Source organism: Salmo salar, chromosome 25, assembly GCF_965601325.2.
Source record: "Salmo salar chromosome 25, fSalSal1, whole genome shotgun sequence".
Taxonomy (NCBI): Eukaryota; Metazoa; Chordata; class Actinopteri; order Salmoniformes; family Salmonidae; genus Salmo; species Salmo salar.
The window spans coordinates 30,075,798-30,092,548 of NC_138315.1; the positions used below are offsets into that span (position 1 = coordinate 30,075,798).

General features: G+C 43.7%; 1 protein-coding gene across 2 annotated transcripts; it reads left to right on the forward strand.

Moving 5' to 3' along the window:
* Positions 1 to 1,642: 1,642 nt before the first annotated feature.
* On the forward strand, positions 1,643 to 11,777 carry LOC106586517 (TNF superfamily member 11). Of its 2 annotated transcripts, none has more exons than XM_014173909.3 (4): positions 1,643 to 1,955; positions 4,153 to 4,188; positions 9,323 to 9,482; positions 9,672 to 11,777. In XM_014173909.3, exons 1-4 carry the CDS (start codon positions 1,761 to 1,763, stop codon positions 10,133 to 10,135), a joined length of 855 nt encoding a protein of 284 aa, XP_014029384.1. In that variant the 5' UTR covers positions 1,643 to 1,760; the 3' UTR covers positions 10,136 to 11,777. The 2 variants fall into 2 exon arrangements, with proteins under 2 accessions (XP_014029384.1, XP_014029385.1); XM_014173910.3 differs by having other exon boundaries at positions 1,649 to 1,955; positions 9,323 to 9,458.
* Positions 11,778 to 16,751: the final 4,974 nt, after the last annotated feature.

Below are 16,751 nucleotides of genomic sequence, written 5' to 3' on the forward strand. Positions count from 1 at the left end.
AAAATCAGATTTACTATAAGAAAAATGTTATTACCTTTGCTGTTCTTCGTCAGAATGCACTCCCAGGACTTCTACTTCAATAACAAATGTTGGTTTGGTTCAAAATAATCCATAGTTATATCCAAATAGCGGCGTTTTGTTCGTGCGTTCAAGACACTATCCGAAGTGTAAATAAGGGTCACGCGCACAACGCATTTCGTGACAAAAAAAATCTAAATATTCTATTACCGTACTTCGAAGCATGTCAACCGCTGTTTAAAATCAATTTTTATGCCATTTTTCTCGTAAAAAAAGCGATAATATTCTGACCGGGAAAGCGTGTTTACGTTCAAAGAGAGAGAAAATAAAAGCATGGGATCCCCTTGTGCACGAGCCTGAGTCTCATAGTACTCTGACCGGCCACTATCCAAACGCGCTAATGTTTTTCAGCCAGGGGCTGCCTCGATATCATTCAGCTTTTTCCCGGGTTCTGAGAGCCTATGGGAGCCGTAGGAAGTGTCACGTTACGGCGAAGATCCTCAGTTTTCAATAAACAGAGCCAAGAAGAACAAGAACTTGTCAGAGAGGGCACTTCCTGTAAGGAATCTTCTCAGGTTTTTGCCTGCCATATGAGTTCTGTTATACTCACAGACACCATTCAAACAGTTTTAGAAACTTTAGGGTGTTTTCTATCCAAAGCCAATAATTATATGCATATTCTAGTTACTGGGCAGGAGTAGTAACCAGATTAAATCGGGTACGTTTTTTATCCGGCCGTGTCAATACTGCCCCCTAGCCCTAACAGGTTAATTGAAATGCATTCCAGGTGACTACCTCATGAAGCTGGTTGAGAGAATGCCAAGAGTGTGCAAAGCTGTCATCAAGCCAAAGGGTGGCTACTTTGAAGAATCTCAAATATAAAATGAATTTGTTAAACACTTTTTTGGTTACTACATGATTCCATATGTGTTATTTCATAGTTTTGATGTCTTCACTATTCTACAATGTAGAAAATAGTCAAAATAAAAACACTGGATAAGTAGGTGTGTCCAAACTTTTGACTGGTACTGTATGTAAATTTCTAAGTCTTTGGCTGTAATGTCTTTTTCGTTATGTGTTGAACACCAGTAAGACACAGTGACAGCTCCAATTTGTGGTCATTATTGTGTCAGTGTTCACATTCGATGAGTGGAAGACAGTATGTGGTTGAGGTGTTGCATGCACAGAGGTACACACACACACACACACACACACACACACACACACACACACACACACACACATCCGGTGTCATATCCGGTGTTATATGGTGAATCCCTCAACAGAGATATTTGGGTTGGGAATGACTTCTCTAATGAGACAATTCATCAACTAGGGAACATTTACTCTGCAAAGAAAACCTTTAGAGTAAAAATAACTGCCAGACTCCTATGGTCATAAAGTGCTTATAACTGCCATCTCTTTTTTATTCAGCAAATGTCCCCATACCAATCATTCCATCCCCGCGGCAGGAGTGATCTTGGGCTACAGCCACAGCTGTGTGTTATAAAGAGTCCGGTCTAGTTTAACCTGTTATGGCTATGTGTGTGCGTGCGTCTTGACAGGCAGCGCACACACACACACACACACACTATACTAGAGATTACTTTCGTCTGATTGGCTGTCTCTCTACAAAGGGAGCCGCTAGTCTTCTGCCCACCCACTGTTTATAGCTCTCCTCGGTCAGAATTTCCTTCCTTCCACTCAAAGTAGTCTATTCATCCAGAGCACCAGGTCTCACCATGGCAGCTAATGATTACCGAGGCTACCTGAGGAACCACTCCGACACAGAGAGCGCTCAGCCCCGCTACCACCCGTCCCATGGCTCGGAACCCACCTATAGACCGCTTATATTCGGAACTCTTGCTGTTATGGGATTGCTGCAGATTGCATCGAGTGTGGCGATCTTGTTACACTTGACAGGTTATCTCCAAGAGGTAAGACACTTTTCAACGTGCACAACGGGTGATAATATAACTAGGCCTATGCGACACACATGCGAGTTGCGACACTAGTGCCCGTCAACATTTTAACGTGGAGCTGCGGGTTGCCTGCTTTCAGTTTGATTTTAAATAAGCAACCTAACAATAGCCTAAACAATATGAATATGCAACATTGTCGTTTATTAAATAGTTGTCAGTTCCGCATTGCTTTCCTGGAATAGGCTACCAAGACATATTGCAGTTTGAAGAGCACAGGTTTGAACCTCGCAGGTTCAGTTCCGGCTCGCCACTTCTTGAGAAACTTGCGGCTGATGAGCGTGAGCACTTTCTTAGAACAATCTGTGCTCTGGGCTGCAAGTGACCGTACTTCTGTGAACTTGTCCACAACAGTAAAACAAGCTGTCAGCGCTCTGTTTTACATAGCCTATCTATTATCTCTCTGTACTGCTGAGATTTCCCGCCCAGATTATAGGGAGTTAACAGTTATTTCGGCAATACAGTATTTTCCATTTGTTACAGACCTTATCAAAGCAATCTCCCGTTTTCACAACAATAAATCTCAACAGGCAGATGGGGATAGTGAACATACTGTAAAGCTGTCATTCAAGCAATCTTGTTTGTAAAATGCAGCTGTTTTTACTTATTGCAGGCATTTTTTGGGGTGTTTACTCTGTTATTTGAGGTTTTTAGAGGTATCCGTTGAATACTGAGAATAAACAGATGTTTCTTAAAGTTTATTATGTAGTTTGGGGAGGTGGGCTGCAACAGTTTATAGCCAGGTTTCAGAAACCCACCAAGAATCTCTCCTAAAGATTTTTAGCTGTTCTGAAATTCAAAACAAAATTCAAAAATGCTTTATTGGCAAAATAAAATACTAAATTTGTATTGCCTAAGCAACCATATACAAAATAAACCTGTATCACTTCTCTTATCTCCAGGTCTTCTCCAGGCAAGCCATTAGCCCTCAGCATACAGAGACAGAATAACTTTTCAGTGATATTTATGTGCTTCAGTGCCAGTCAGGTGGCTAACCTGTCAGCTACCCCTATCACCATGCACAATCAGTCTTGTATAAGACAGCATTAACATTCGGTCTGGGTTGTTATTTTTTCTGTATGGTGGTTTGTGGAGTTGAATGGTTTCATGTTTCAACAAGCCAAACAACAAGAAAACATTTCAGTTCCATCACGATGCTCCATCAGTCTTCACACACAGGCCTAATGAAGTCCAGCATGTGGTGTGTGTTTGGAGAGAGAAAGAGAGCGAGTGAGCATGCTGCAGAATAATGTCAATGTTTGTTTGACCCATCTTTTGCCATAAATAAAGTGTTGTGGTGTGTGCCGGTAGCTTGTTAACTCCTGGAGACAAGTCAGAGTAGGAAAAGAGAGAGTATCTTAGAGCTGTATTTGGCACGAGGACCAGGTTGTGTTAGGAAATGGATGCAGAAAGAAAATCTCTGCTGTGAGCCATCAAACTCCATATTAAAAGTCTCCCATTCAGACTGTCCTTCCCTGGTCCTGCAGTGAGAAAGCATCTGATTGGGCTGAATTATCTTTCCACTCAGCGAAGAGAAAGAAAAACGAGACACTGAGCCGTTCTCTGAATAAACGGTCCTCCCGACGACAGACCCATAGGGTAGCACTGTCTCCCTGTCTGAACACCTGTAGGAGTCACTGTATCTGATGAGGGAGCAGGAGGCAGCACAGCTCCTTGCCTCAGGAGGAATGTGCTGCTGAAGGCTGTTTCTAAACACTCAGACTCTGAGGGTCTGAGAGACCAGGATGTACAGGACATCTGGTTCTAGATAGAGTTATAGGGATGGGAATGGGTATTATAGGTAATGGTTGAAGAGGTCTGGTGATGACCAGTACAGAGAAATGGCACCTGGAACCTACGGATACAGTGCCTCACTAGACTATATGTCCATGCTAGAAAGCGCAATAATGGCAGGGATGGAAGTTGTGGTTATAAAGTTCAGTTCTTACAATATGTCCTCTTTAACCATTTGATCAATTCATGTCATTAATGGTTGGCCAGAGAGTCAATTCACATGGTCTTCCAGGTTTCAGTCAATTCATTGTGACACCCTTGGGGCTACCTGTCAACAATGTGTGTGTTTTACTCTGATAGATTAGGGGGATTGTTAGGTAATATTCGTCTTCTTAACGCCAGTGTTTGTTTCTGTTTCCAGGTAGACATCTCCTCTGCCCCACAGCAGCCAATAGAGGTGAGTTGACCCCTGTCTGATCATAATAACCAGCCCTCTCATTGGTCCAAAGAGGGTTTTTAACTGTATGTTGTTCTGTACTTCCTGGTAAGGTACAATTAATAGGCATATGTTTGTCATTAAAGCTCAGGAGATTGTCGGATGACACTTTATATTATAATCTTTTTTCAGATGGTATTTATCTGGTAATGTAATTAAAAAGGTAATTGCTATTTTGGAGGAAATACCAGATAAATAGGCTAATTACTGTGAAAGAGGATTACATACATACATACATACATACATACATACATACATACATACATACATACATACATACATACAACTTTGGGGGGGGGGGGGCAAATAATTTGTCCCCCCCAAGTTATATATACACTATATATAAAAAAGTATGTGGACACCCCTTCAAATTAGTGGATTCGGCTATTTCAGCCACACCCGTTGCTGACAGGTGTATATAATCGAGCGCACAAGCATGCAATCTCCCTAGACAAACATTGACAGTAAAATGGCCTTAATGAAGAGCTAAGTGACCTTCAGTGTGTCTGTCCACAAGCCTAAAATCACAAAGCGCAATGCCAAGCGTCTGCTGGAGTGGTGTAAAGCTCGCCGCCATTGGAGCAGTTCTCTGGAGTGATGAATCATGCTTCACCATCTGGCAGTCCGACGGATGAATCTGGGTTTCGTGGGATTCCAGGATAATGCTACCTGCCCCAATACATAGTGCCAACTGTAAAGTTTGGTGGAGGAGGAATAATGGTCTGGGGCTGTTTTTCATGGTTCGGGCTAGGCCCCTTAGTTCCAGTGAAGGGAAATCTTAATGCTACAGCATACAATGACATTCTTTACGATTCTGTGCTTTCAACTTTGTGGTAACAGTTTGGGGAAGGCCCTTTCCTGTTTCAGCAATGCCCTCGTGCACAAAGTGAGGTCCATACAGAAATGGTTTGTCGAGATCGGTGTGGAAGAACTTGACTGGCCTGCACAGAGCCCTGACCTCAACTCCATCGAACACCTTGGAGACGAATTGGAACGCAGACTGCGAGCCAGGCCAAAATCTGTGCCTGACCTCACTAAAGCTCTTGTCCCTCAGCAATGTTCCAACATCTAGTGGAAAGCCTTCCCAGAGGAGTGGAGGCTGTTATAGCAGCAAAGGGGGGACCAACTCAATATTAATGCCCATGATTTTGGAATGAGATGTTCGACAAGCAAGTGTCCACATACTTCTTTTTTGGGTGGACATAAGACTGTAAAAGCACCAGCAAATCAGCTCCGAGGGATTTTAAATTTGGAAATTTGCTCCAAAGTATTCCCACGCATAATAAAGAGATATACGGTATGTGATTGTATACAAATGTAAGCAAGGTTTGAAACGATTATGTTTTAGTCAAATATTATCTGTTTGGGGTTCTTGCGGTCAATTTGCAGTCTACAAATTATTTGTATATTATGTTCCGGGCCCCTGACCATCCACTCAAGAAACAAAAAAGAAAAAAAAATGTCTTGCTGTTGAATCTAGTTGATGATCCCTGATCTACAGGATATAAATTCCAAGGCTCTGTTTCCTTTTTGGCTTCATTCATTGATTCTCTGACACGAAACATCCTTGTCCTGTGTGTGAGTTAGCCTATGGCAGTCCTGTTTGGTCAAACCAGAATATCAGTAAAAGCTAGGGGAAACTACTGGGTAACCACCTTGGTGTGCATGTTCAGCGTTTGGATTTCAGTAAGGGAAAAAAAAGTGTTACAACATTCCACCTTGTAGGTTGAGTAAAGGCATTCCAACAATGTTTTGATGCAAGGCATTTCCTCCTATAAGTTGCAACCAGGAAGGAGCAGTATTATCAGCATGGGGTGGTGTACAATTCAGTATTTAAAACTTAAAAACAAACTTTTATATTAAAACAAAAACAAGGTAACCCATTATCAAATTTGTGCTAAGTCGTGCTGTTCCCATGCTTTTGTTTTTAAAGTGAGGAGCAGAAAGCTTGTTGTGCATACCCCAGCAGCTTTACACCCTATGCCAAATCCAGCTTCAAACCCTAACCCCACTGTGGTCTGGAGCCTGTAGAGAGGTCAAGCCAGTCATCATCCTAATAACATGAGGATTGGGGGGGGGGGGGGGGGTAGGTCTAGAGTCAGTTTGGCCTGTAGTTTGCTGTACTGTAGTGGGGCACCAATCAGATGATATCATGGTTTGGCAGAGGCAGTTGCAAAGTCAGTTTGTCTTGAGTAAACCTTTGCTCATCAGTAACAGTGGTATATAGTGGTGGAATGCGCCATTGTTGAGGTCAGACAGGAGTTTCTGTAATTACTTCTTGGAATGTTCTACCATCTCTCTGGCACAGGTTTCCACCGGCAACAGCCAAATCTTTCCAGGAAGTAAAACACAAAGAAAGTTAGCAGCTCTACTTTGCTCTCATTGCCCCAAAAGAGTGCTTAGACAAACCACTCACTTTGCTCTGTCCTGCCTTGGACTAAGGAGGCCTTTGTGTCGTCAGAGTGACATCTCGGCCAGGGATGGTTCCCATGCTGTAGTCTCAACCCTGGTCCAGCCTCCAGAGTGACATCTCGGACAGGGATGGTTCCCATGCTGTAGTCTCAACCCTGGTCCAGCCTCCACAGTGACATCTCGGACAGGGATGGTTCCCATGCTGTAGTCTCAACCCTGGTCCAGCCTCCACAGTGACATCTCGGACAGGGATGGTTCCCATGCTGTAGTCTCAACCCTGGTCCAGCCTCCAGAGTGACATCTCAGACAGGGATGGTTCCCATGCTGTAGTCTCAACCCTGGTCCAGCCTCCAGAGTGACATCTCGGACAGGGATGGTTCCCATGCTGTAGCCTCAACCCTGGTCCAGCCTCCACAGTGACATCTCGGACAGGGATGGTTCCCATGCTGTAGTCTCAACCCTGGTCCAGCCTCCAGAGTGACATCTCGGACAGGGATGGTTCCCATGCTGTAGTCTCAACCCTGGTCCAGCCTCCACAGTGACATCTCGGACAGGGATGGTTCCCATGCTGTAGTCTCAACCCTGGTCCAGCCTCCAGAGTGACATCTCGGACAGGGATGGTTCCCATGCTGTAGTCTCAACCCTGGTCCAGCCTCCAGAGTGACATCTCGGACAGGGATGGTTCCCATGCTGTAGTCTCAACCCTGGTCCAGCCTCCACAGTGACATCTCGGACAGTGATGGTTCCCATGCTGTAGTCTCAACCCTGGTCCAGCCTCCAGAGTGAACCCTGCTCTAGGCTTTATGAGGTGTGAGGCTGACAGGTCCGTTTGGCTCCTACTGTGTTATCATAGAGGGTGTGTGTGTGTTGTGGCAGTCTTCCCTGGGACCAGTGTTACTTTGCTGATAAATTTGTGTTTTTTTAAAAGACCAGGCCTTACTAAGAGCTGTCATGTCTCATGTTTGCTTTTGTTAGGTGCCCTTTGATTTGAGGCAGGATCGAGCCAGGCTGGGCCTACAGTGGGACCTGTGGTCAGCCTGATGGCCAGAGGGTCAGAGAGCACAGGATACTCAGAGCTCAATGGGTTGGAATGGATGACTCATGGCTGTTGTCTATTGTACAGTGTTGCACACTATTGTGCGGTGCTGTGCTGTAGTCTTCTATTGCACTGTGGACTGAACTGTGTGAAAGGTGATACAATAGAGTAAAACAGTATAGTACAACACAGGAGTGGATAACTATAGTCCTGGATGGCCACACAGAGTGTACTGGTTTTGACCCTTCGCCTCTAAATCAGTGACTGATTCAGACCTAGGACACCAGGTGATGGGAATTTGGCCAATAAATGACATTAATGAATGACATTAATGAAACAGAAACAGCCGTAGGCCTGGGTCTGAATACACTGCAGTAGTAAGGTTTATATAGTAGACCAGTAACCATCCCAGCTCTGTATCTATCCAGCTAACGTAATCCTCTATTTCTGGGAAGGGGGTATTGTGGTTGAGTGTCTCACCACAAATCAAGGCCAAATGCCACAGTGTTGGGCCAGGGAGAGTTAGACCGTTATTTATCCGTAGCCTTGGCCAGACTTGTTTACCCTGTCTAATTCGAAACCACTTTTCTGTAAACATGTTTAAACGCAAATGGTTTTTAGAAGAGAGACAGTACTAATCTTGGACTCAATGTCTACAAGTCTGTCTGCTCCTGTTGTTTTCTGAGTAAATATAGAAGACTTAATATTAGTGTCACGCAGGTGCAATAATGGTGCTGCAAACCACAGTGATGATCATTTCAGGGCAATAGTCTGTTTTATATTTAATGTTCCGTGCCATCTCTATTCAGAGGTGTTGTGTGTGGTTTTCAGGAAATTTAAGAACATTCTTCCATTTCAACATTGGCTGTGGATGGAGGGGAGATGGTATATCAGGCATACCAGGGCTGATCAAAATGTAGGAAATTACAAAACAAGTTGAAACATCTACAGGATGTCTCTGTTCTGGAAGTAAGTGTCTCTAGCAGACGGTAGGTCTTCACACGGAACCCGTTCAGTCAGGCAGGCTGGGTAACTGTCTGTTTACCTGCATAGAGACTCTGTTTTGTTTGTCTATGTGCTGCGTCTTGTCTCCAGTCTGTGTACTATAGCTCAGACCGGTGATACGTATGTCATCGCACCACTCCAGGGTTGAATCTAATCAAGTTGGAAGTGGTGCCAGAACTGTGAAAGGAACATCATCTGAAAGGTGACATTAACCAGCAGCCCTAGGGTTACAGAACCACACCACAATGACTGGTGGTGCTTAGAGGTTCACTTGGCAGAACTACTGGGAGAAGTGTGTGGGAAACACATGCAAGCACACACACAAATTAAAATAGACAATGAAATAAGCATTTGTTGAAACATGTGGCAACTGCTTAGAAAGCATTATGATTGGGCTAATGATAAATCACTTCCAGATAGTGGGTTGCAGCTGGACGGTCACTCACTCTGTCTGATTTGAAGGGAAGAATGTCAAACTACTGTACAAGCTACACTACAAAATGACCCTGTGGTATCCATCCTTCCTCTCAGTGACTACTTTTTTAAAACTGTTGATGCCAGAGTTCCCAGGCCTTTACAGTTCCACCCTGCTCTGACATGTGTAACGTTCCGTTGAGGACCATTTCCTTTCCATTTCCACAGGAAGTGCAGACAGAACCGATCATTGCTGACGCCCTGAGGGACCCAAGAAAAGGCAGACAACGCTGCAAAAACCAGGGGAGGGAGGGGCTTCCATCAGCTCATCTACCAATCAAAGTGACCATCGACTACGTGAAGAGTAAGCTCATAGAAGTAGCCAACAGTAAGCCACAGTTTACAGCTAGATTAGAACTAGTCTACTGCAACCAATATTCATTTTACAGTACAATGGCAAAACTATGTGACAGATCTTTGACTGACTGACTGACTGACTGACTGATGGATTGACTGATTGATTTATTTGCTGATTAGTTGATCAACTGATTGACTTGCTGATGTATTATTGTTCCAGAGGGGGAGCTGAGAGCAGCTATGATCCATTGGGACGAGGCGCAGGGTCACCTGAAGAAGATGCGTTACCATGACGGCCGTCTCCTGGTGGATGAGCCAGGCCTGTACTACGTCTACGCCAAGACCTGTTTCCGCTACTACGACCTGGAACCTGAGACAGAGCCCAGCGACGCCCCTGGACACGCCCTCGCCACACCCCAGACCGTGGACGTAAACAACGCCCAGCTCATCCAGTACATCTCCCAGGAGAAACACACGTCCTCGCCCAGCAAGTCTGTGGTGCTGATGAAAACAGGCAGCACCATGCGCTGGAATAACTCTCAGTATAACATGTACTGTGCCCAGCAGGGCAGGGGGGTGATGCTACAGCACGGGGACGGACTGTTTGTTAACGTGTCCAACGCCTGGATGCTGGACCCTGAACCGGAGGGGACATACTTTGGGGCGATCAAGATGGGGAACTGAACCCACATACAGAGGAGGAGGATGTGCTACTGGATGTTCTGCAGGCGTAACTGCCAAACAACCACAGAGAGACAGAGCACTTACTGCATGTGAGATTACTGGATTTGTGTTTGATTTGTTTTTGTATGGAAAAGGTATGGGCTATGTTGCTCTTCACCAGATAGCCTTCTTACCCGATAGAGAATGAGGATAGGCAGTTATTTAGATGAGGTGTTATGGATACCTCTGGTCACTCACTAGGCCTTCAACAAACCACATAATATGCCGTGCACACATACTTTAGACAAGACAACCATTTTCCTTATGGTCCAAAACTACACTGGATGCTTTTTAGTAGACTTTTTTATACAGCTGATTTTATACAACATTTTATCAACCACTTAAGATTGTTGATATTTGTCATTCCAGGGAGCGCTTTTGAAAATGTTTGTACAATGTTTTTTTCAAGCGTAGTAGTATGAATCCTATTGAGAATGTTTCTGTTTATCGGCTAACGACACAGTCATTCCTCATCCCTAGCCTGGCCCCTCATAGTTTACTAAACATTGTCATCGTCTTGAACAGAAGCACAGCTGGGGTACTTTGTTTCTAACTGAGTAGAGTTTTCACCAATCATGCTCCTCGGTCTCTCTTTGGAAAGGATGAAGTGGAGGTTAGAGGGTGAATAGGATGTTATTCAGTAGTGAACACAGTACTATTGTCCGTTCAGGCAACATTTAACATGACATAATGTGCTGTGTAAGAACAGATATAAAACTGTTCATTTTTGTTTTCCAAGAAAATACAGAAAAGTGAGTACAGAAGAGGCAGCTAATGGCTCCATAACTGCATTGACTTAGTTTATCCAGGAGAGACTTGGTGTAATCCCTCATCACAGTAACTGCATTGACTTAGTTTATCCAGGAGAGACTTGGTGTAATCCCTCATCACAGTAACTGCATTGACTTAGTTTATCCAGGAGAGACTTGGTGTAATCCCTCATCACAGTAACTGAGGGGAACATGGTTGTGGTTTGGATCAAACGTTTGTTTTCTTATTTTGATTTGTTTTTCCCCAAACTACATAGTATTGAACTCTCCTTGCCCTGTCTTTGGTGGTTTATACGAGTAATGATAATCAAAAACAACTGATGTAGCGACGCAAACTGAAGATAGCTGGCCTGTCTTACCGTAGGGGACGAGAGCAAATATTCTTGTCTTTATGAAACTAGCGGATCCAGATTGACTTTGGTCCACCTTTAATTTATAGTTTCTTTTTTTCAATTTACTCTTCGAGAAGGTAAATGGGAATATGCACTAAATGTATTTATTTATTAGACATAAAAATGCAGATATGTACCATTGGTTAAATGATCTGTCTGCTTTAAAATCATGTATATTTTATGTCTGTATTACAGTAGGCAGTACTTAGTTTATCAGTAGATGCGCTTTTTTTGTTCAAACACAGGGGCTTAATGTTGAAATCTGTATTTATGTATTTTTTATTTTGACAATTCTGTGTGCACTTGCCTAGCCGAAGCAGAATATACTGTCCATCATAAGATTGTAGCAAACTTTAAAAAAAATCTTCATCTTGTAATTTTTTTCAAAAATTTGATGTTTATTTATGTCAGTTTAACTAATAAAATCATTACTTTTCTATATAGGTTTGTTCGATTATTTTCTCATCAAATCAAAATCAATTTGTCACATGCGCCGAACACAAAAGGTTACCGTGAAATGCTTACTTACAACAATGCAGAGTTTAAAAAAGTAAGAAAAATGTGCTAAATAAACTAAAAAGAAAAACAGTAACACAATTACAAGGCTATATACAAGGAGTACCAGTACCGAGTCAATGTGCTTGGGTACAGGGTAGAGGAGGTAATATGTACATGTAGGTAGGGGGTAAAGTCACTGCATAGATAATAAAAAGAGAGTAGCAGCAGCATATGTGAAGAAATGTGAATGTGTGGCATCAATATTATATTTATTTAACTAGGCAAGTCAGTTAAGAACAAATTCTTATTTACAATGACGGCCTACCCCGCCAAACCAGGACGACGCTGGACCAATTGTGCGCCACCCTATGGGACTCCCAATCACGGCCGGTTGTAATACAGCCTGGAATCAAACCAGGGTCTGTAGTGACGCCTCTAGCAGATGCAGTGCGTTAGACCGCTGCGCCACTCAGGAGCCCACATATGCTGGCGCGACCGTGTGTGTGTGTGTTTTGCAGTATCAGTGTAGTATGTGTGTGGTTAGAGTCCGGTCAGTGTACATTGAGCCTGTGCAAGAGTCTGTGCAGAAAAATATATTAAATAAGAATAAAATAAGAGGGTCAATGTAAATAGTTTGGGTAGCCATTTGATTAACTGTTCAGCAGTCTAATGGCTTGGGGGGGTAGAAGATGTTAAGGATCCTTTTTGTGCCATACTTGGCGCTCAGCTACCGCTTGCCGTGCGGTAGCAGAGAGAACAGTCTATGGCTTGGGTGGCTGGAGTCTTTGATAATTTTTAGGACCTTCCTCTGACACCACCTGATAGAGGCCCTGGGTGTCAGGAAGCTTGGCCCCAGTGATGTACTGGGCCGTCCACACTAACCACACTAACCTCTTAGTGATATGGACACCAAGGAACTTGAAGCTCTCAATCCACTCCACTACAGCCCTGTTATTGTAAATTAGGGGCGTTGTCTGCCCTCCTTTTCCTGTAGTCCACAATTCACGTTGAGGGAAAGGTTGTGGTCCTTGCACTACACTGCTAGGTCTCTGACCTCCCTATAAGCTGTCTCATCATCGTCAGCGATCAGGCCTACCACCGTCGTGTTATCGGCAAACTTAATGAGGGTGTTGGAGTCGTGCTTGGCCACGCAGTCGTGGGTGAACAGGGAGTACAGGAGGGGACTACACACGCACCCCTGAATGGCCCCCGTGTTGAGGGTCAGTGAGGTGGATGTGTTGTTGTCTACCCTCAACATCTGGGGGCGGTCCGTCAGGAAGTCCAGGATCCAGTTGCATTGGGAGGTGTTCAGTCCCATTGACCTTAGCTTAGTGATGAGCTTGGAGGGTACTAAGGTGTTGAACGTTTAGCTGTAGTCAATGAACAGCATTCTCACGTAGGTGTTCCTTTTGTCCAAATGGGAAAGGGCAGTGTGGAGTGCAATAGAGATTGCGTCATCTGTGGATCTGTTGGGGCGGTATGCAAATTGGAGTGGGTCCAGGGTTTCTGGGATGATGGTGTTGATGTGAGCCATGACCAGCCTGTCAAAGCATTTCATGGCTACAGATATGAGTGCTACAGGGCAGTAGTCATTTAAGCAGGTTACCTTGGCGTTCTTGGGCACAGGGACTATGGTGGTCTGCTTGAAACATGTAGGTATTACAGTTAATGTCCCGTTGGTAGGATCTGGCTCGTCGACCTCTGTAGCGGCGTCTCCCCTTCTTACAAATTACGGGGATTTGGGCCTGGTCTGGGAAGAGCAGTATATCCTTCACATCCGGTTCATTAAAGAAAAAATCCTCGTCCAAGGTGAGTAATCGCTGTTCTGAAGTCCAGAAGGAAATGATGGCAGAAACATTATCTACAAAAAAGTTTAAAAACACAGCACAAAAAAACCCATAAAATAGGTCATGACCCGTAAAATGGCGGCCATCCCCTCTGGCGCCATTTTAACATAAATGCATAACGCTATGAATCGTAGATGATGTGTCACATCATCCTTTACGGACTTAAACAGAAAGTTTAAAATGACATGTGACCAAACCAAAGGTCTACCCTGGTCATACCCAGCTCCAGTCATTATACCATATGGTGTAACCCTCGTCTTTACCCTACAGCTACTGTCATATGGTGTAACCCTCGTCTGTTGTCATATGGTGTAACCCACTCTCCCAATAACTCAGTGTAGATATCTGAACCACAGGGGACCTGGGGAGTAAACAGAACCAGATTGGAGACAATGAAAATGACTCACATTCATTACGTTTATTACATGGGTGTGTTTGGGATATGTGTATGGAATATACTGTACGTGTAGTGTGTGTATGGGAAATGTGGGTGGTTGTAGTGTGTTCCTGGGGGTATGTGACCAGAACAGTGAAGCTGGTTCTCTGGGTCCGGTCTGAAAGATGTTTAACAAGCATATGGTCTGGAGATGACTCTTTTCTTTACACTTCCATACAGAGGGACCTCAAAGGCTTGCAGCACGTTGCTGAACAATGCCGTCCCTGTGTTGATGATGGAGTGAATTGTAATGGAAAATGTGGGTGTAAATGGAGTTGTTTAGGTTGAATTACAACATTGCTCTCAGAAAGATCTGATTTCTAGGATTATATATTCTGCTCCAAAACGGTCCCACTCTTCTCATATTAAATCTGTCGGATAACAATTGCACATTTTTAGGGAGGTTGGTTTCTGCATATGAGAGGTTGTGCAGTCAGAAAAGGTACTTTGGCGCCAATAGACTGTTGTTCAGAAATGGTCAAACCCTTTTAGACAAACCATGCACTTCATGAACAATGCTTACAGTTTCACAATGTTTGGCAGCTATAGTACCTTCAGCTCTCTGCACACTTTAAATGTGCGTTTCACAAGGGTATTGCATTTGAATTTTAAATAGACTGAGGACACACTTCCACAATGATTCATTATATTTTGAAGTCACTTGATTTCCCAATGTCTGGAACTGACAAGAAACCATTAAAATGTGTTGTGTCAGTAAAATTTGCCCAAAACGTGTGTGCGGGCACACACACACACACACACACACACACACACACACACACACACACACACACACACACACACACACACACACACACACACACACACACACACACACACACACACACACACACACACACACACACACACACACACACACACACACACACACACCACACACACACACACACACACACACACACACACACACACACACACACACAAATAAAATACATAAATATTCAAATTTGGCAAAGCTGAAGAATTTAGCATCTCACTTTATTGGGCTGCCAAGTGGTGCAGCGGTCTAAGGCACCGCATCTTAGTGTAAGAGGCGTCACTACAGTCCCTGGTTCAAATCCAGGCTGTATCACATCTGGCTGTGACTGGGAGAACCATAGGGCGGCGCACAGTTGGCCCAGCGTCGTCAAGGGTTTGGCCGTCATTGTAAATAAGAATTTGTTCTTAACTGAGTTGCCTAGTTAAATAAAAATAAAATTGTTCACATACTGTATGTAAAAGCACAAAGCTCTACAGCAATGAAGGGTCATTTGCCAAGGCATGTCAATATGGAATTTACACTACAGGACATAAAACCTTTTACAGTCCTTTGAGAGACGCATTACAGCTGACTGGCATTTTCTCTACGTCTCCAGTGTGAGGGAGTTGACTGTTCCGTGACTATATACTAAATACACACCAAAGACATATTCAACTTGACTCATCACTATTCCAAATCACTGTTAGTTCTTTCAGGTCACAGACATGATTTTAATGTCTCCTCTATTGAAGAGAATAATGTCTCAGCTGAGAGGTGGAGTAGGTTTGAAACACTAGGGGTGTTTTGTAACTACGGGGGTGTTTTCCTCAGTAAATATCAGAGGCATTGATACAGCTTCTCCTCTTGCCATTAGAAAACTATGGGTGCTTGACTTAATGAGGTTCTGTGGTATGGGGGAAATCGCTGATTACGAAGCAGCTGGAAGCTTTGTTATGTACCGTCAGGTTCTTTAGCAATTTGCACGGTTACACACACACACACTCACTCCTCTGGCGCTGAGTCAGCGTGGCCAGCTATTTTCACAAACTATGCTCTCTGGTTTTGTCTTTGCCCCAGTAGAGCCCAGACATAGTTGGCTGTTTGAAGCTGACGTTTTTACAACTGTGATAATACTAACATTAGTACAATTAAAACAATAACAGTGGGAGATTTACAGGACGTTGTGTAGACGTTTGGGCGTGCGAATATAAGAGGACTGTTAAGGGCCCTTGTCAGAGCCTGGGTGAGTTGATGACGTCTACGTACATATATATATATTTATATATATCTCAGGACAATGGAGCTCCAGTTGGATGACTACTTACTGGCTGACTCCTTAGATGCCCCTCTGGGATTAATAAAGTTGTATTGAATTAAAGTTACTCATTAGATGGCCGGACTACAACTGATAAATCCGTACAAGATATGAAAGAGGGGTTTACGATATGTGTGTCCTCTCCTCACCACCTGTTGGGCTTAGCAGGAGCCTGTGTGGTCTTCAGTCAGCCTGGTGAGATCATGTCTACATCTGTCTTCATCTCTGTTCCTGTAAATCTTACAGACATGTCAGTAGCATTAGTTATGGCTTCACACTGCAGAGCATCAAACCAATATGACATGTCTCCATCACAATCTGTTTAGCTTGGATCGAGGTTTACATTTATCAAAAAAAAATTGGTTTGGGTTTGATACACCCTCAATATTTATTTCAATGACATTTTAATTGAACAAATTCCATAAACAAGTCCCTGAAAACCCCTTGTGCTACTTTTTGTGATCAATTGCCCACAGACAGACATCTGGAAATTATACCCAGAGGTCTTTTTGGGTTGTAATAATGTCAAAACAGGAAAGCGTGGGGTTCACACACATAG